Source organism: Echeneis naucrates, chromosome 7 (genome assembly GCF_900963305.1).
Source record: "Echeneis naucrates chromosome 7, fEcheNa1.1, whole genome shotgun sequence".
In the NCBI taxonomy this organism is placed as follows: domain Eukaryota; kingdom Metazoa; phylum Chordata; class Actinopteri; order Carangiformes; family Echeneidae; genus Echeneis; species Echeneis naucrates.
This window is the reverse complement of record NC_042517.1, coordinates 5,655,452-5,675,369: the sequence shown is the minus strand read 5'-3', so window position 1 is coordinate 5,675,369 and position 19,918 is coordinate 5,655,452. Positions and strand designations below refer to the sequence as shown.

The 19,918-nt window shown below is 43.0% G+C and overlaps 1 protein-coding gene across 1 annotated transcript; it reads right to left on the bottom strand.

The window, feature by feature from the left end:
- Nucleotides 1-207: 207 nt before the first annotated feature.
- Nucleotides 208-19,296, bottom strand: LOC115045991 (synaptotagmin-2-like). The gene is made up of 9 exons (XM_029506034.1): nucleotides 19,183-19,296; nucleotides 8,793-9,008; nucleotides 8,366-8,526; nucleotides 4,157-4,294; nucleotides 3,727-3,894; nucleotides 3,014-3,181; nucleotides 2,406-2,523; nucleotides 1,912-2,045; nucleotides 208-1,232 (listed from the first exon to the last, which is right to left on the bottom strand). The coding sequence occupies exons 2-9, from the start codon at nucleotides 8,986-8,988 to the stop codon at nucleotides 1,017-1,019; spliced, it is 1,299 nt and encodes a 432-aa protein (XP_029361894.1). The 5' UTR covers nucleotides 8,989-9,008; nucleotides 19,183-19,296; the 3' UTR covers nucleotides 208-1,016.
- Between the last annotated feature and the right edge of the window lie 622 nt (nucleotides 19,297-19,918).

Here is a 19,918-nt window from a genome sequence, read left to right as displayed (position 1 = left end):
TAAAGAAATATGCACCCTCCCATCCCCAGCCCCATCCCCCAAATTGTTTGTTTTTTTGTTTTTTGTTTTTTATGAAAATCCACTGCTCCCTCCCACACCCCTGACGTACCATTTCATGGAGTAACTAACACTAGCCGATGTCACCCCCCCCCCCCCCCCCAAAATTAAAAGGAATAAGAAAAAAGAGAAACAGAAACAAAACGGCGGTCGAGCTTTTGAATCCAACACTTCTTTCGCATCAAGTGGAGTATCAGGATAATAACAACCCGTTTAGAAAAAAAGGCATGGAGTTTCAGTTTCCTCTCAGTTTTCCTGAGACGAAGGGTGAAAGGTCAACTAATTAAAAACGGCAGTGTGTTTGTGGGTAACTGGACATGTGCTCATCACTACTTGTTACCCAGCTCTAGGAATGTACTTCAAAATGAACAGAATCATCTGGTATGATGACTGGCAGGTGTGGAACATGGTGCTCAGTACACCTAAGGAATGGACCTGCTCGAATTATTTCTCTATCTTATGGCAGTATAAAGCATTTTATTATTAAGCACTATTCTAAGCAAACCGTGTCACTAAAGGGAAGGGGTGAGAAGTACAACACGAGTGAATGTATGTTTTATCCCCTCTATCACCAGATTCCCATTTAGCACGCTTACTGTTCTTCATAGTCTACTCTGTATTCTTATTAATGGAACCACAACCCCAATACAAAAATAGATCTAAAGGAAATCAACGGAGTCTCTGTCCATCCTGTAACTTGTCTTATTTTTTCAATGACATGACTTATTATAACATGACGGGCTTTTGTTTTGTTTTGTTTTTTTTTTACTATATTTCCCATCATGTCGAATGGTATTTATGGACCTTTTGGCGGGGTGGCAGTGGAAGCGGAAAGGAGGTGGAGGGAGTGGACACACAGTCGGGCTGTTCTTCTGGAATATACACTGATATGTGGGACCTGATGGGAAATACGTGGGTAGACAGGTGCAGGTGGGGGGACGATGTGTTCTGGTGGGAGTTTACTTCTTGGCATTCAGGGCTGCGAGGGAGGCATCCACCTCCTCCTCTGGCTGCAGTGGATGCCACTGGGCGATGGGACGACGGGGGTTGGCCAGCATGTCGGACCAGTGTTTCAGCCCGGCCCCTGTGGCCTTGCTTCCCACCCAGATCTTCCCGATGGCATCGTTCTTGCCAATCTTGTCATAATCCAGTACTGTGATCACAGCTTGGATTTTCTGGGAGAAATAGGAGGGAAAGCATCACAACAAGGTTCACAAAGCCATAATTACTATTTGGTTTTCAGAAATTGACGTGACTCAGTTTAAATGTGTTTTGTGTGTGTGTGTTTGTGAAGACAGTCCAAAATCAATAACTGAGTTGTCACCCAACTCTCCGCTGTGGCTTTCTTTGCAGCATCTTTCACTGTACTCTTTTTACCTTTCTTTTGACCTTTTGTCCACAACTTTACTGTACACTATCTCCTCGGCACCGAGGACCGCACAGAGACAGTTAGTGCTGAGCTGTTGAAGTTAGCATTGAGCAGCTTTTGAACCAGCTATTTCCCTCAGGTGTCAGTGGAGGTGGAGAACAAAAGAGAGCTAAAAGTGAGTGACCATCTTAGATCAGCCATATGGTCAAATACACAACTACATCTTCTGATATCCCAATTATGTGTTCACCATTTCTGCTGAGCCTCAACTTCACAAAAAAGGATCTGTTGTTGAAAGCTTAAAAGAACAGCTTCACAGTTTTAGGTGTCCATACGCAAACAGAGATTTCTCTCTAAAGGGCAACTCTACACTATTCACATATTTGGGTTGCCATAGTAATGAACTTTCTTCATACTTCTGTATCTATCAGATAGTGTGTTGGTCCATTTCTGATAGATGTGAAAACATTGCTCCATGTCCTTACCTGCATTTGCTCCAGAGGAATCTCAAAGCTGAAGGACTCGTTGTAATATGGATTCAAAGTGTTCTTCTTCACTGTTGTTTTCTTCTTCTTCAGCCTCTTTCCATTCTGCAGCAGGTTAATTTTCACATAGGGATCTGACAACGCAGGGAAAGGGTAAAATCATGACAAGTGGATTTACATGTACCCTGGACACGCATGTTTGGGCTGCAGTGCTTTAATGCACCAACAGAGGGGGCCAATGCTGAAGGCAGAGGGGGTGAGGGTTGCTGCATGGCGGGTACTGCAGCGTCAGCACGTGAGCAGAGAAGCACCGACCGAATGGCTGTGCTCACAGGCATGCTCTTTCAAGCACTGCAGTCCCACTGTGAGCATCTCAATTTCACATTTAGCTGACCAACCTACTTGTGTCAGAATGCGAATGCTGAGAGTGTAAAGTGTGAAAATGTGAGAATTGAATGCAATGGCTGATGGCCAGGTCTGTGAATATGCAGTACCTGACAATCCACCCACGTCCATTTTCTTCAGGTTCTTAGCCTCCAGAATGCAGATGGTGAGTTTTCCAGCAGTGGGGACATAACGCAGAGAGATGCAAATGTCACCCAGCTTCTCCGGCTGTTAGGAGGAAGGACAGAGAGAAAGAAAGTCAGAGGATATCTTAGGTCTTATATTAATATTTGAAAAAGCGAAGCGATGAATAAGCTATCGGAGATTGCAAGCAAAACAAACGGCAGAGTGAGTTATTGTTTTTAAGGTGGCTCTGGAGAGGCAGCTGTTGCAAAAGTATGCTTGTTTTCTTGTATCCTGGTGGAGGATAATATTGAAAGCACCAAATTACAGGCAGGATGGCTGCAAAGGAGGCAGTGCAGTTTGCCAGCAATCAAAGAGCGTGCCCTTTAACATCATCCAGACTAAGCTGCATCTTGTGCTCGTGGTTATTTTTGAACTATGACATCAGCTTTGCTTTATACGAATGAGAGTTTGTTTTTTTTTTTTGGCAAGAGACTGATTGAATGTTTGTTTAAAATCTCATCTGTTTAAATGTCCCAAACTATATTATTAATCCCTTTTGTTTCAGACAGCAGTCTTCAAAAGCAGCACTTACCTCTTCCTGGTCTGCGCTGTCCAGGTCTCTCCACTCCTCAATTGGCTTAGCCAGGTCAAGGGTGTTCATGGGTATTTTAATCTCTCCGATGACATCATGTTTCGAGAAGCGATCAAAGTCATAGACAGACATGACCAGAGTCTTTCCTCCCATCTCTTGAAACGGGATCTGTAAGACAATCACCGCAGCTCGTTTTACTCACTGGTATCATTGCTAGGAGGAAGCAGTGAGCAAAAGTCACTAATTTCTCATCATTTTTAAGAGGACATGAATAAAAATACAGCCAGACCGGGACCACAAAGCAATAAGGGTTGTGACTTTGGCCTGTAGTTCAAAATTGCCTGACTTAATATGATGCTACTTCACCAGAACTGATCTGACTTTGACAAAGTAAATCTGTTTGAATTGTTTTTATAGAGCCGTGTCGGCAGGCGAGGTGCACCAGAGGTGGCTCTCTCCTTTAATCTGATTCTCTGCCACACTCTCCTTGTCAGACACCTTCAATATGTGCTGTTTTTTTTTTAACACTGCAGGCTACAAGTGTTAGTAGAAAAGGCAATCTGAATCTAAGCAGCTGCTAAGCTCTAAAAGAAAGTGATACAGCGAGCAGGAGTGGTTCACCATTAACATGACCTGTCTGCAAATCAAACACGCAGATGTACATGTTTTAATAAATAATGAGTGATGGCTGACCAAGAGGTGTTTCAGCTCACCTTGAAAGTAAAGGTCTCGTTGAAAACAGGATTGAGCGTTTTCTTGTGAACCTTCGTGTCAAACTTCTTCTTCTTGTCGGGAAGGACAAAGACTTTGACGTAAGGGTCGGAGGTGCCGCCACTGTCCATGGAGAGGAGATCAGCCGCTTGTAAGATTCCCACAGTCAGCTGTGGAGGGAGGACATAAGTGACTGAAGGGCAGTATCGTGTTGACCCTTCGCAAGCTCACACCGAAGGGAACTTCTTCACAATGTCCCTTGTCCCATATTTATTTTTGGGTAATCAACAAAGCAACAAAACGGACGGTGGGAGGAAACCCACGCAGGCACGGGGAGAACATGAAAACTCCACACAGAAAGGCCCCAGGCTGGGAGCCAAACCAGCGACCTTCTTGTTGTGACGCAACATAATAAACCACTCAAGTTCTCACCTTGTTTTCCTGGAAGTCGTAATCGATAGAGTACTGGAGCTTTCCGAGCTTTTCTTTCTCCTTCACTTCCTCCTCCTTCTCGTCCCCAGTGAGTCCTGGTTCAACATCATCTTCTTCGTCGTCGTCATCCTGCGGTTTCTGCAAAGACAGAAAGGGGGGGCAGGTGGCAAAAGATGGAGTGAGAGGATGGTTCTGAGGTGGCGGCCATGCTGAACACCACGCCTCGGGCATCAGCAGTCCGGGTTAGTCACAGCACCTACCTGGCACTTACCCCCGCTCACCCTGGTGTTACTACAGTAGTGCAATCTTTTCATCGATGACCACGGTTGCAACCTGACTTGATTTCACTATTTCTTGGGTGACACCATTTGCTGTTTTCTTTTTAACTTTTTTTTTTTTAACAAGGAATACAGGTATGTTGAACTCTGCTAACATCAGAGGTGGGGGATTTACTCTGAGGCAACATATTGATGTGGAAATGCCATTTATACAGATGTACATATATATATATATATATATATTTATATTAAATCAAACTGTTCTATTGTGCAAAGAGTGAAGAGAGAGAGAGGTTGAGAGAAAGACAGAAACAATAGAAAAAAACAGGAGGTGGACAGAAAAAAAACAGGAACACCTCATATTGAAATGAAATCTAACACAACGGTTGTGCAAAAAAACCTCTGCAAGTTTTTTGGTTTTGTAGAGAGGGTGATTATCAAGCATTTATCAAAGTAAATGGCTTTTCAAATTAATATGACTCATGAATATTTGTGCAGCTGCCGTTAATTGGTATATTACCAGGTGTGGACAAAGTCATTAAGTTATCCACAAAGTCTCAAAAATGGTGACAACTTTTCCCACACAGATAAAAGCTGCATCAGCAGAGAGGAGCCAAAGTCCCAGATAAACAAAGTGAAGGATATTGTAAGATATTTGCTTTTCAAAGCACGACAGAGCTTCACCAGATGCCACAAAAGTAAACAGATTTTTTTCAGAAACGCAGCATTTGTTGCAGAGCTGTAGAATTGCATCGCACAACAGCGGTCATTTTTTTCCTGTTATTTTGTCCACCCCATGTACAGTTCATTTCCAATACAAGATGTCAAAGGAAGCAGAATGCCCTTACTAAGAGGACGTGAAAGACAGATGTGATTTTTATCAGACCGCTGACACTTCTCTTGAAAAGGTCTCCAACTTGCTAAAACACAGGAAATATCCTCTGATAACACATGCCATGCCAGCTGAGAGTGTAAGCTGTTAGACCAAGAGGTTTATTTAAAGCCAAATAGCATTAATATTTGCTTTTTAATCTCCTCCCAATGTACCAAAGACTCATTAATGTATCTACACTGATTGCTGAAAGCATTTTGCTGCTGTAATAATCTGGTCTGATCATCGTAACTACCTGAACCACCTTCAAATTTTGCAATTTATTCCAAAAAATGGCCCAAATTTTCCCGATAATTGTACCTTATTATGGCTGTTTATCGTACACTATAATGACCTTCAGCAATTTACTGAAAGTTAACTGCTCCTGAAATAATCAGGGGGGCGTGATGAAAGACCATTTTTCTCCATTTTTGTCGTCCATCTTGTTTTAACACACCCAGCGACTCCACAGTCTTTCATCCCTTTAGAGGCGGCTGCGACTAATAATGTGAGGGCAATTTTCCATGATATCAATATTAAAGTAAACCTTCATTTTTGGATACTGAATCTCAGTATGGCCTACTTTTCTATGGCTGTCTTCTTGACAAAACACTGATGTCTTCGTAAGACTGGAGGGTCCAGCTACTCACTGATGAGCTGGAAGAGGAACAGGGCAACACACACAGAGAATATGCACACCATCACACACACTACACACCGCACTGTAATGTTCACGCTGCATGTTCATACACACGCACAGACACGCATTTGCTTACATGCAGGCTCTCATGCATGCTTAAAACACACCCAGTCTCTTTGTCTTTCTCACAAACACACTGTTTCACACAATATTCTTTATATTGTGGCATTCTTTATCTCTATTGTGGTAAATGCTTTCCATTCAAGCATGCCAGGCCACACAATGCAGGGTCCAAGTTTCTTTTTGATGGTAAATGTAAAATGAATTACCTTGTCATTTCTGACGGTAAACGTTGTACTTTGATGTTTTATTCAAACTTTGTGGCATTTTTTTTCCCTTAGGCTTTGTACATGTGTTGTAAGTGAAATGTACACATCCATGGAGGGATCATGCTACATAGAGAATTTCCAGTTGTTCTCAAACTTCCAGTGCGGGTTCAAAGATAAAGACATGGTATGTCTGAATGAATGCCCTTTGGTCAACTCCGTGGGGTGAATTGCAAGCTCAACACCAAGGTTTCACTAAACTAAATATGTGTTAACGCAGTCAGCTGACTGTAGCTTTAACTTCAAATCGACTGAAATCGAGCCTCTGCGGTTGGCTGCCAATGTGGGCAAACATTCTGGCCCACCATCTCTTCTCAGTGAGACCCAAGTGCTTCAGGGAGAGAGGGGGGTCGTCAATGACTGTAACCTAGTATGTCAGCAGCATGGGTCAACCAGGAAAGTTACTCTCAAGTCAAGTTGTGGCCATTCAATGGTACCTACTGCAAGGGCATATGCTGGTCTTTGTCAAGCGATACCAACAGCTTTAACAGTTGCGGAGCTCGGAGCGTGTTTGCACAGTTGGGGCACAGCGTGCGAATTTCAGACCGTTCCAAGTCAGTGTTTATCTGGGGAGGAAATCGTTCGTCAGGTATCAGGTTTTGGTTGTGTTGGACACTTTAAGGCCTCTCCTACTGGAAACATGCTCGAAGCTCCCAGTTCGGTAAAGTCTCAGCAATACTTTGACAAATATCCAGCTTACCCCTTGCACATGCATGTTAGTGATCTCTAGTGAGTTGCTGAGTGCACTCGTCATTCAAAGGCTCAACCATAGGATGATTTTCATGTTCATTTCATACCATAGACACTTAAAAAGTTCTTTGTTCTGTTTTTTTTTTTTGCCAAATAATTTGCAATCTCTGGATAATCAAGACATAGCAGTTGGTGCGGCATATCAGTTCAGTGGTTTTTGCGAAGCAGCTTAATCGCTCCCATAGATTCCTCAAGCACCCGCAGCACCTAAGCTTGCAAAAAAACTAAGGAAGCCATAGCACTCATTGTCATCATCACTGCAATCCAATCCCTCCAAGCCCAGCCCAGCCCATCCCCACCACCATTCCCCACCCTGCCCGCCCCCACGCCCCCCCCCCTGCCCGCCCCCACGCCCCCCCCCCTTGCCCTGGTCTGTGCTTACACAGAGCGGCCAGAGAGGGGTGCCGCGTGCCATCAGACCTACCGTAGGCAGAGAAGTCCACCACAGTCAAGATACACGGAGCACACATAAGACACAAAGCAGGAAGGAGGAGAGCAGAGACAAAGGAAGAGATTGAACTCACAGCAGACACCAAAGAAGGGTAATCACAGCAAATGCAGTCAGCTACACTGTAGGGAGCGAGGAAAATGACAGATAGAGAAGCCTCCTCATTAGCACAATCGTATCTTGTGCAGCAGGGCGGTTAGGTTTTAAAATAACTCCAGTTTTAAGATGTAGACTTATTGTGCTTCGCCAAATCATCAATCATATGTGTGAAAAAAATCATAATCATAGGCCCAAAACAACACCATTGTGCTAACTACTAATTTTCATAATCACTCTCTAATGATTGAAGGAAAAGAAAACAATGGTGCGGCTAAAAAAGATAAGGGTACTGTCATTTTCCACTCAAATCCCAAAGCACAAGTGAGAGAAAGAGCAACAATAACGCTCACGACAAATACATTAAATAACAAAAAAAGGAAAAACAAACAAAGAGAGAGAGAAAAAAAAAATCATGGAGCATAAAAAATGTAAGTAACACCTGCGGAGAATTGACTTGACTGGGTTAAAAAGCGATCAAAAAGTTACAGTCTGTGCCGGTGATATTCAATACAATACATTTCAACCAGGAAAATATTATTATTACCATAACATGACTAATGGTCAAACTTGTCGAACTCATTGCTGCATGCGTGTTCTCAATTCAACTCTTAACTCCCACAGCTGTTACATAATAAACTTGCATATAGGTTAAAGCTGGTCATGGTTTGTCTTGCTTGGTAAACCATGTGGGTGTGAATTCCCTCAGCTGTGACACGACCTCCTGTGGGGAAACATACCTCGCCGCCTTTCAGGTTCTTCATTCCCATGTCACCCTTCCCCTTTTTGCCCTTCTTGTTCTTCTTCTTCTTGCAACAGCATTTCTTGATGATGCAGAAGCAGCACGTTAGAATGAGTAAAGCAGCGACCACGGCAATGGCGACGATGGCCCAGGATGGCACTGGGGAGAGTATACACACCAAGCAATCATTTAGCCTACTTCCATGTCATGTCCTGTAAGAGGCGTTAGCTTAGCAATTAGACTGGATGAAAATTTGATTTCTCAGCCATTAAGAAGGGCAGCCAGTGATCAATACTTGAATGAAGACACTATGAGGCTGCCGGTGCTTGCAGCAAAATAGACAATCTAATTCCAAAATCATTGCTTGAGTCTCATCAATACGGGCTGGCTGATTGGAACAGGTTCAGGTTTCGTCCGGCACTCACGTGGGATCTTGTCGATTTCATTCAGGAATTTGTTTTTGATCTCGTCGAAGGCATCGTTCTTGCTGACTGGTTCGGTGGAGTTGTCGGCAAAGACTAATGCCACAGAGGCTGGAGTCTCAGTCAAGGCACTGGCCCCTGTTGGCTTAGCAGCGACCATGGGCGTTGTCTGATGCTTGAACAAGTTGAACTTCATCATTTAGGCTGCACACACTGTCCCTGGGGGGGGGGGGGGGAGATGGAAACAATGTGATGAACCTCCAGTTATCCAGCTATCGGTCATGTCTTTGATGATGCAAGAAAACAATTTTAAGAGTGAACAAATCATTTAACTCTCCATCTAAAAAAAAAAAAAATTTATGATGAGTTTCAAACCATTTTGTTCTTTCATCACCAACTTCTCTAAAAAAAAAAAAGGGGGACAGACAAGAAAGACAGCTGGGAGCACCTTGTTTGCAAAAATATCTGATAGGCGTGAGTCACTGTGAAGGCCACAGACTGTAGCTTAAGCTAAAAAAGGTTCGCCCATAAAGGAAAAAAATCCAGATGGCAGATCCTCAAAGCTCAGCTAATTCTGCAACATCTTGCATCGTCCTATAACAGTTGTATCATTGTGACACAGTGCTATTATTACAAAATCACTAGATATCGATTCATATTTAAGTAGTGCAGCGATGATTGGTCAGTTGGCCCACAGTTTGCAGGTTCCAGCTTCTTTCTCTTGTGTGACAGTAAACGAAATCTCTGCAGGGCCATATAAAGAAAGAAACCTAAATATATCAACTGGGGACATCTAACAGGCATTATTCACACTTTTTGTCATTTCATAGACAAAATGGTAGTTTTGTCCTACCAATGGATCCTACATGGATGTGATGACTAAGAAAGGACTATTATTAAAGATCTGTACAGGTGACTAATATAGCCAGAGTTAATCAAGTGCATTAATCCACTTGTCTTAACCAATTCTTAAACATGACATGACTCTAATAAAGAGTTGAAAAACAACTCTGATGAAGTTTAAACTCTGTTCTGTGATTAAACTCTTTTTTATGACTCAACATAGGCCTTGTACCATTCAACCCACCAAGGAGGGGCGTGTGAATTTATATCATAGAATGACTGGCTGTGGCAGTCCGCACCACATTCTGCCTTTTCATTGTGTTTCTAAAATCTTGCAAGAGGTCGTGAGGTCAGTAGACATTCATCCAAGATCCATTACCAACAATATTTATGAGGAATAACCATCAATCCTCCATTTGTCACACCTTTCTTCTATCTGGCTGTTGCTCTGTGGCCAAGCCAATCTTGCCTGTCTAGGAAAAAGGCGGCTAAGCGTGACAAAAAAAAATAAAAATAAAAAATAAAATGAACAACTACAAGCTATTTTCCAGTGGTGTTTCCACAGGACAAACAAATGTTCAATCAGAGCTCTTATCGGTTCCAGAAATCACTGCGTGACAAGTGCAGCTGAAAGCAGCCTGCCAGCAGAGCGATGAGTGATTGGGTGAGACCTCAATTCGGAAAAGCAGAGAGAGATGACAAGCATAACAAGAGGAGACTTCGGCTGTTGATTTTATTAAAGTCATTGTGATATAGGAAGAAATAGAGGAAATTCTCATTTCTCAAATGCCAGTTCTCCAAGTTAGTGCCAGAGATTCTGGTTCTATTTATTGCACCATATTAATAATTTACATTGAGACTGACAGCGAGAGGCATAAGCGTATATTATTCAGGGGCCAGGACCAGTCCATATATCTTAAAATATGTGTGCCAAAAATAACTTGATGATTTAAAGAAGGCTGCCAACGTCCTGTGATGATACATAGAGATGGGAACTGAAATTATCTCCAAGAATTGTTTCGCTTTGAAGATTAAACGGTTGATTTGCCTGCTTGTTGTCTTATCCGTTTTTATGCTAATGCTCTACATCGGCAAAAGGAGGTCCTCATAACAAGCATGAGATCGTACCATCATCCTCATCTTAGAGAATGAATGTGCTGCAGAGGAACCAGAAAGCTCAGGCTTCACCCGCTACGCTCTGAATTTTAGCTTACGTTACTGTATGAACGTTAAAAGCAAGCCCCCTAGGTCTGAGGTTTATGTGCATTTCATCCTGTTTGTCCCTCACATCACACCAATTTAATTAACATTCATGGAAATGCGCTCGACCATTTTATCTCCTCCAGTTTGAGAGTGACAGTGACGGCGGACAGAGAGGACACAGGCGCGCAGCCAGTGCTTTATTTGTAAAGGGGTGGGGGGTGGGGGGGGGGTGTTGGAGGCGGGGCTCAAGAAACACATCGGACATCCAGTGGAATGGGTATATTACACAGCCTATGGGCTAGCTTTTCCCACCAAAACAAATCTAAACAACAATGTCTTCAAGATCAGACCATTTAGTTCCATTAAGAGTATCCACACAATATAATGTAAGATGCCAGAAGACATCGGCCATAATGATTTAACAAAAGGTGCAAACAAATGTGGTAAACAACAACAACTTCCTGTAGCAGCAGTGAGTGACTGAGGGAGGGGGAAAGAGAGAGCACATGTCGGTGTTCAGAGTGCCGGTTAGATAAAAGGCTTTCCTCTGGGCGCTCCAAAACTTCATTCATGAAATAACAACTTGTAAGTTGTAAGATTTTTTTCTGCCCCCACCCATAAAATGTACACAGCTTAGAGGTTGTGCCTCCCTTGGAATTAGACAGACATTCACTTCGACTATATATTTTATGAAGAAGCAGGAGGTGCCGGACAAATTAAGCCCTGCTTACAGCACAGTTTTATTACAGCCATTAGTCCTGCTTCACAGCCAGCTTTCAGGGCTCAACTGCTCTTTCTTTTATATGAAAAAACAAAAAACAAAACAGCCTTACACATTCAGACCAAACCTCTGAACACGGTTTTTAATGACAACAATTCATGAGGTATTAGCTTGGAATCGACTGACTGAAACGATACTTCTTGTTCTGTTTCATTATATGCAGAAACAGAAACCCTTAGCTGCTAAAAAAAACAGGCTAAGTCCGGCTCTACGTTAGGACAGTGACACTTTTTCATCTGCATAAGACGACAAATATTTGCACAGAAAGATTTGCATGCCCTTCCCTTAAGTTATGCTGCTAGTATGACTTAAAATCAGAGGGACCTAAACTAAGCATAATCATATATGCATATGATAGATAGAGTTTCAACAATTTAAAAAAAAAAAAACTGGGATTCTTACTGTGAGACTAAATCTTAGAAATGAAGTGAAGGAGCTGAGATGCCTGTGAGCAAAGCTGCTGACCTCCATCTACTCCACTGAAGCTGCAGTGTGCCAGATTAGGCTGTGGTGGTACTGAGCCGCTTTCAGGTGTGAATGTGTGTAGTCCTGTAACTGCAAAGAAGGGCGTTGCTGAAGTAAAAGCTTCCCAGGATGAATTAAAGATAAAAATGGACTTTTCATCAAATATTCATTTCATATAATACTTGATTACTGTGATCTGTGGGGGTTTTGAGCACCATCTCCCAACGCGAGTCCCTTTTGTTAATGTTTGAGTCATCAGAATTTAGTAAAACAAAATGGCTCGGTTCCATGGCCCGGAGCAGCAGAGCTACGGGCATGATCGGCCCCTTATCGCGAGCAACACTGTTCCGAGTTGGATGGAGATCAAGCACGTTTATCTTTGCCCAAACAGGATGGATATAGAAACTTCAAGTACTAACACAGGCCTTTGACTGAAAAATAACTGCGGCACATAAAGGTTAAAATGTCTCTGAAACTCTACTAACTGAAACACATGAAGGTGAAGGTAGACACGCTGAGCGAAGGAAATTGAAACTGGGACAGGCTGTGTTGTGTGCTGGCTTTTGTTGGCGTAGTTGTTGTTTTTTTTTTCTTTTTGTAAAGCGCTTCTTCAAATGGATTAAACAACTATTGATACACATAAATAGAACACATTTTATGCTTCTCTGCAAGTGCTCTATAACAGTGAATTTATGTAAACAATAACAAATCAGACTAGAAAAACATTCCCGCAACATAATGGAAATTAAAATATGGCTAATAACATTTCAAAATGTCCAAAGCCTGACTTAACACACTTACTTCTTCATGTCTGCATCTTCTCCTTCATTTATAGGGGAGAACAAAGGCCCAAAAAATCTTAACATTTATTTTAGAAAGCTTCAACACAGGCCTCCGGCTGGGCTCGACTAGGGAAAGGTGCTCGACATTTCAGCCCCTTGGCCTTAGATGTGCTCTTTGGGGCCTACCTGCATGTGTTATACTATACGCAAGTGTATTAATCAAATCTAAGAATATTCACAATAATGGATTATCACATTACATTTTATCTTCAACATCATTAGAAAAAAAAATGAGTCATTTGGAAACAGGCTGAAGGCTAAGTGCTCTTCTTTAATTATCCCACACCTGTCAAACTATAATTATACTAACTCCATCTCTTTGCTGTCACACGTAAATACACGACTGAGAAATGCTGCTTCCTTATTTGAGGCCACGCGTGTCCTGACCAACTGACCAGATAATGTGACATCCCCCCGATTGATGGGAAACCCCAGCTGTCTCCATGCGAGAGCGATTGTGCTTATTAAAGGCTTATTAGCATCCAGGTCAGCTCCAACACAAAACAACCTAAGGAAAGTGAGCTAAAGTCATGCAGCTGTTTCATTACACAACAACAAGTACCCTGAACAGCAATTAATTAACAATCTACAGCCAGACAGCCAAGTCCTTTGTTTTCCCCCAGCCCTGACAACTCGTCTCTTTACTAGTTCACACAGATGCCTGCCAGTCAACCTATGTGCGCGTGTGCATTCATGTACATGTGTGCGCTTAAATCTGAATGTAGGTTGTCGTCCATTTCATCCATAATTAAATGCAACACGTGGTTCAGAACCTACAAACGTTTTGAAACACACTTTCAAAATGGCTTCTGTAAAGGGAGAGAAAACTTGATGTACTGTAAGGTCCTGTGACGACAGCTCAGGGCCAGCAGTGCTGAGCAGTGGGGCGGCAAATTAAGTATTGAATATTAGGGGTTGTGAAAGGTTTTTGCATTCAAAGAGAAAAAACAGCCGCGGCTGCTCGGTTGTCAAAGGCCACCAGGCGACCGTGGCCCTCAAACATACAAAGCAATCCGAATAACGTGACCCCAGTGAAATCAGCCCCCACTGAGGCCCCTACCATCTGTGACATTATGGGTTATGTGTGGGTGGGTGAAGAGCTTGGCCTCCAGCTGAACTAGCTGCGCAGCTTCATTTCCTCTCTGTGTCACTAATGTGATTGCGACAGTAAATGGGTTAGATTATTAAAGAAAATGCACAAGAAGAACTAAAGTTACTCTTAGTTTGATCATTTCAGATAAAGGCCAAAAACCAAACTTCAAGAGCATGGCGGTATGTCATTCACTGTGGGGCAGATTATTACTTTCAGAGTTGCATATGCTTTGCATGCCGAGGGACTTCATTTTGTCCAAATCCTGTTGAACTATTTTAGGTATGCAGGGAGTCGCATGAGATAGCAAGGATCTCATATCAAGGATTAATTGTTCAACGGCGACACATTCATCTTGGATTTATGATAAACACACTTGATCATACGGGAAGAGAACACCCGAGGCTCTGTTCCTCTGAGTCACGGCTGACCTCTGATCTGTCTGGACTCGATTTCGGCTGGAAATGTCTGTTGGAACATTTAGGGAACAAGGGGTATAGTGTTTTATTAGATCCATCAGACAGAGCATTACTGCAGTCAGACAGCTGTGCTGAGATGGTGGAGTTGTTTCAATTAGAGATAATGCACAGCTTTGTTCCTGAACTCTTGCTACTCTATGGTAATTCACCCCTGCTAAAATGGACTTGGGGCCCCCGCAATCATAATGGTCTCATTTTGGCCAAGGTTTAATAGGATTACAGGGGGATACTGATGGCTGCATTGCTTCTTATTTACCACTGAAGAATGAGATACTGTGTGGAACTTGGTATGAGCTGAACTGAATAGTCCATTCAGTTGTGTAAGTGGAATGATTCATTTTAATGATAGATTTGTGGCATCGTCAGCCCTGTTGTTATTCATTATATGAACTTGGTGCTGATAAAACTCACAAAATGTTTGCATGGATATGATTCGAAATACCGGACCTGAGAGGTGCTTGGGACACAACATCACTCCATTTATGTTGCAGCCTTTAGAGCAGCCCCGAGGTGCATCTTATCCTGTGTGTAAGATTCCCTGTATCTCCCCGTCATCACTCACACATACAGGGTTGGCATACAGTTCTGGAGCAGAGCAGATTTCTGCCGTCAAGCAAAGCCAGATAAATGCTAAGTATGTGGCAATGACTGATTTTTACAAGGTAGGCCACTGAATTTGCGAAATTCTCCCATCTTTTGTCATCTCATGGTATGGAGCCAAGAGACTGAAAAAAAAAAGCAATGGAAAGACTTAAAGTGAAGCGTACGCTGCAAAACACGATTCTGAAACTCTTGACCAAGATGCTTGGAGCCTCCTGCCACAATGCATCAGTGGGTGTGCGCCAAGCCTCTGTCAGGTGGCGCAGTTTCACTTGACAGTGAACACAGCAAACTCCACTTACAACACAATGAGTGCCAACTATCTCGCTTTTAAGAAGTCATTTCAAATGCCATGAAATGATAAAAATCTACATTTTTTTTTTCCCAGGTCCACACTCTGACAATAACCTTTGCTCTGCACCAACAAACAAGAGTCAACGACATTTAAACATTTACTCAGATCTAACTCAGATCTGATCTGTGTCACAGTGAGCAGAACTGCTTACGCAACTGTCCAAAACGGGACATTCAGAGAGGCATCACAGTCCCGTGTTTAACACCGAGGCTGCACAAACACCCCAGATGCAAACATAAATAATTCACGCATCCACAAGCAGACACTGACCATCAATTGTAGAGGTCAAACATGGTGAATTACACTTTTGTGTCATCAAAATGCAAATACATCAGGAGATCCTGGCGGTGTCAGAGCTGATCTGAGGACAGCGACTAAGATAACCATGTCAAAGTCATCTCGCTTCTTCCTCATAATATGTCATTGTGTAATGACCCAAAGGGGGCAGCCAGCGAGGCCCATTTACAAACCTGCTTGTGCAGATAAAACAATGCGTATTCTCACCTGTGACTCAGCTATTATCAGGAGGGGTCCCTTAAGAGGTGGTAGGAGGTGCCGGGGGTTTGAATGCTGAGCGAGTAGCTGCAGGGATCATTTACAGCCAGTTGCCACACATCCTCCCTTTCTCACCTCCACCCCGGCACAACCCCTTACCCCATCCTCTGATAGGCCGATTAATCACTGTGTCACATAGATAGTGACCCAATATGCATGTAAGGCTGTGCGGAGAAAGAGGAGGGGGCTTCTGCAGAAGTGCAGATAGGCCGCAGACTGCCTTGGTTTATTAACGAAAAGTATATAGAATGTGAGACCAGGAAATTTCTTTTCAAGTTGGAAAAGCCATCCATTATGGCTATACTAAAGGAATAGTTTTACACTGGTGTCGTGTCAGATCGATACTAATCTCATGTCGGTCCATATAATGGATGATATAATCAAAGGCCAGTTAGTTTAGCTTTAAAATCACAACAGATTCATCAGATCACCATTAAATTGACCAATGGAAAATGATTGTTTCACTTGCATTCTTTTTTTTTTTTTTTGTTTGTTTTTTGTACATTTTGAATATAAATGAATGAATTGAGAAAATAATCAGTTCCTTTGCACAAAGGCTGGAAACAGAAGAAGCAGCTAGAGCCAGGCTCTGACCAGCAGAGACACAGTCCACCTCACAGCACTTCTGTAGCTAATTAACAGTTTTGTCTGATTTGCATAATGAGTATAAAAGCCAAAGTGTAAAAAATAAATAAATAAGTAAAAATTAAAGGGAGCATAAAACCATTGAGCACATCACAGCTCTTTTACATTCTGGATTTTGTATGAATTTTAAAATATTATTATAATGTGTTCATTAGTGATTTTTGTTGAAAAGATATGGTTCCATTGGACAGAGCCAGGCTGGCTGCTTTCAGGCTTTCAGCTGAAATAAGCCAAGCTGGTTGTTGGTGTCAATCTTTAGCACCTCTCATCTCGCTCTCTCTCAGTAGTTTCTTTAAAAACTATTCCTCTAAAGTAACTATTGGCATTAAGTGTAACTTTATGGAAAGAAAATCACAGCATGAACTGATTCGGCATGAAGATTTTTGCTGTAAAATTGGAGGAATTACACTAAACATCTCCAAGATGATGAAACACACTGAAAACCATTTCACCCATTCCCCCACAGCAAAGTGTAAACCTGCTCAATGTTATGCTCCCTGGCCATCTCAAATCATCTCCCCCACAACAAAAACTGGCTTGTTTTTCTTCTTTTGGAGATTAACAAGTAAAAAAAAAAAAAAACAAACCCTGTCAGCTCAAACTGGGGACAGCACCTGACCATTTAACACAGAGGCTCTCTTCCATCGGCTGCCAGCAACGCACCATGACGTGGGGCGGGCCCAGGAATGGGGAAAGCTCAGCTCTCACCTGGAGTGAGAAGCTGACAGCAGCTGAGCAATCGCAAAGGTAATTGTGCTAATGGGTCTGAGTGTGACTCATTCACAGGGCCCGGCTGAGGAGGTTTTGTCATTTTGAACTTGTGCTTTCTGCATTCTGCTTGTGGCAGACATTGAGATATAAGCTGAGAGCAAATATTTCGGCCTAATGAAGCAGCAGGAAGAAGGAAAACAAGTGTGAGAGGAGGGACACACCCACCCGGGCAAAAGAAGGCTACACACTGAGTATAAGCCTCTTTTCTGTTTTTTCTTCTTTGAGCAGTTCCCGTATTTGGGCACCAGCTGCCCTCTTGGAGGGAGGAAACAGGAAAAGAAATAAGATTGGTGAACTTCAAAGCATCCTCTCAGTTTTCTGGTTATGTATGAGAAACTCTGAGAGTATTTCTCAGTATGAGAGGCCACTGGGAGCGGCAGCCTGAGGTACCGACTTAATGAGCCTGTCTGAATGTTTTAGAGCCTGACAAAAAAGAGCCTTCAGAGCATACTTAGTATCAAACAGCCTCCCACACTCTGAGTATTGGAAAAGTAAATATGTATGCAGGTACAGCATATACCCATCCTGATATAGAGCACATGTCATATGATGCTTCATATCCTTCACACAGTGTTTGTTAACTATACTTCCATGATCAGATGGCCACTGAGATTCTGGAGAAAAAATAAACCTGGTTTATATTTCAGGAAGTGACTTCAGGCCACAAAGCTGTGTGAAGACAGAAGAACGCAGAGTTCTCTTTGTGCATAATGTAAAAATTTGTGTTACATTTGGATTTGATGTGAAACTACACTGCTTCACTAAGGGGGCTAAAATCCTCAGGCTTTCAATAATACTTAAGGAAATTACACCCTTGCTATTTATAGTTAGTGTGCTATAATGAATTTGAATTAAATGTGATGTAATGAAAAGTGTCTTGTTCTAATTGGCAGGTCTGATCTGAGGCAGAATCTGCATTAGCCACTGAGGGGTAAAAGGAGCCAAAGCTGTATTTTGTCCTTGGTACTGTTACCTCAGCGGTGCCTGTGGTATATGTCCCATGAGAGGCAGCAGAAAAAAAGAGCATCCTGCAGCACTTTATAAAATCCCCACCCCTCTACTCTCCATACACCTCAGCACAACTGTCAACCTCTCCTCACGCCTGACTACTCTGTGTTAAAAGATAAAGAGCACCGTGCCCTGTGTCTGTTTTCTTACATTGTGGATACGTTACAACAAACCTGATGTAGTCTGCTGTCTTTTTGTTCTTTTGCCTCCACTTTGTGGCTTTTTGGTGTTCCGTGAGGCTGTGAGAGATGCTGGTGGAGCTACAGGGGTACGCAGAGCATCTGTCAGCAGGGCAGCCTCCTGGACATTATCCAGGAAAGAATTGCAACACCCACCAGGCGAGCTAAATGAGGCATGATCAATGAGAATAATCTAGATACAGAACTACCCCCCCCCCCCCTTCTAAAAACCCATGCAACAGTCCCTGATGTAAAATCACAACAGATTCTACACAAGCTGTGTGAAGACAAAGGTCCGCAGGCAGATGAGGATTCAGAGGATGTTCCGTTTTTCCTTTCACCAAGCTTGAAAATTAGCTTTGAGTAAAGTTTGGAGCGCATGCACCAGGAAGTACCATGCACACAGAACCTATTATGATATTATGGTAAAACCCGCAAAAAGGAAAGTCAGATGCAGCCTCTCAGAATCCTTAACCACAGCAACAACCACCAGCTGTAAATGCCTTCGACTGTAGTCTAAATTTCCTGAAGGAAGTGTTGAAGCTAAGCTGAGAGGAGAGTTTAAATGCACCCTTACCAGCACTACCGTAATTCCGTAATCCTGTTCTCCACAACAGGCTAACCCATTCACCAGAGAGGCACTTAGGGTTAATGTTACAGTGCCTTAATACCGTCCCTCGACCGCTCTCCCATCAGCACCAGAAACTGCAGTCCTCTTCGCACTGTTTCCTCTGCAGCACTACTTGTTCTCCCACACACACATGCAAACACACACACACATGGACACACACACTCACTCATTCTCTCTGTGACTACCCCCACCTCTGTTTCTCTCAATCCCCTCCTCCTCTCCCTCTCTCCACTATTTCTGTCTCTTTCACTGGAAGGATCCCCCTCCCCTTCTTTCCCCCCTTCTCCCTTCCCCTTTCTCTCCATCTTCTATCTCTCCCTCTCTGCCCGGGCACTCACTGCTCGGCCAGCTGATTTGCGATGCTGCTCACAAGGTGCTGTATGCAGCAATCTGTGCCCCGGTCCAACACATAAGGGCAAATCCAAAAGCCTCCATATGCTCTGCTGTCCGCCCGGCACACACACCCTCCATCAAACAGCACCGCTGCTGTCCACAAAGCTCTGACATACTCTTACAAAGCTGCAACTGCATAGGGGGAAAAAAAAGAGTGGATGTAAATAAGTAAAATGAAAATGACACAATGCAGACAAGACCTCTGTATAATAGGACAAAGACAAGAAGAAGCATGTCATTTGTAGCAGTGCTGCTGCTGCTGAGCCTCCCTCTCTCTCCTGTCATCGCC

Coding starts and splice junctions, on each gene's coding strand:
- LOC115045991 (XM_029506034.1), bottom strand. CDS start 8,988: ATGATGAAGTTCAACTTGTTCAAGCATCAGACAACGCCCATGGTCGCT. Junction 2,524..3,013: donor ACAGCGCAGACCAGGAAGAG/GTAAGTGCTGCT, acceptor TCCTCCTAACAG/CCGGAGAAGCTGGGTGACAT. Junction 2,046..2,405: donor GGACGTGGGTGGATTGTCAG/GTACTGCATATT, acceptor CTGCGTTGTCAG/ATCCCTATGTGAAAATTAAC.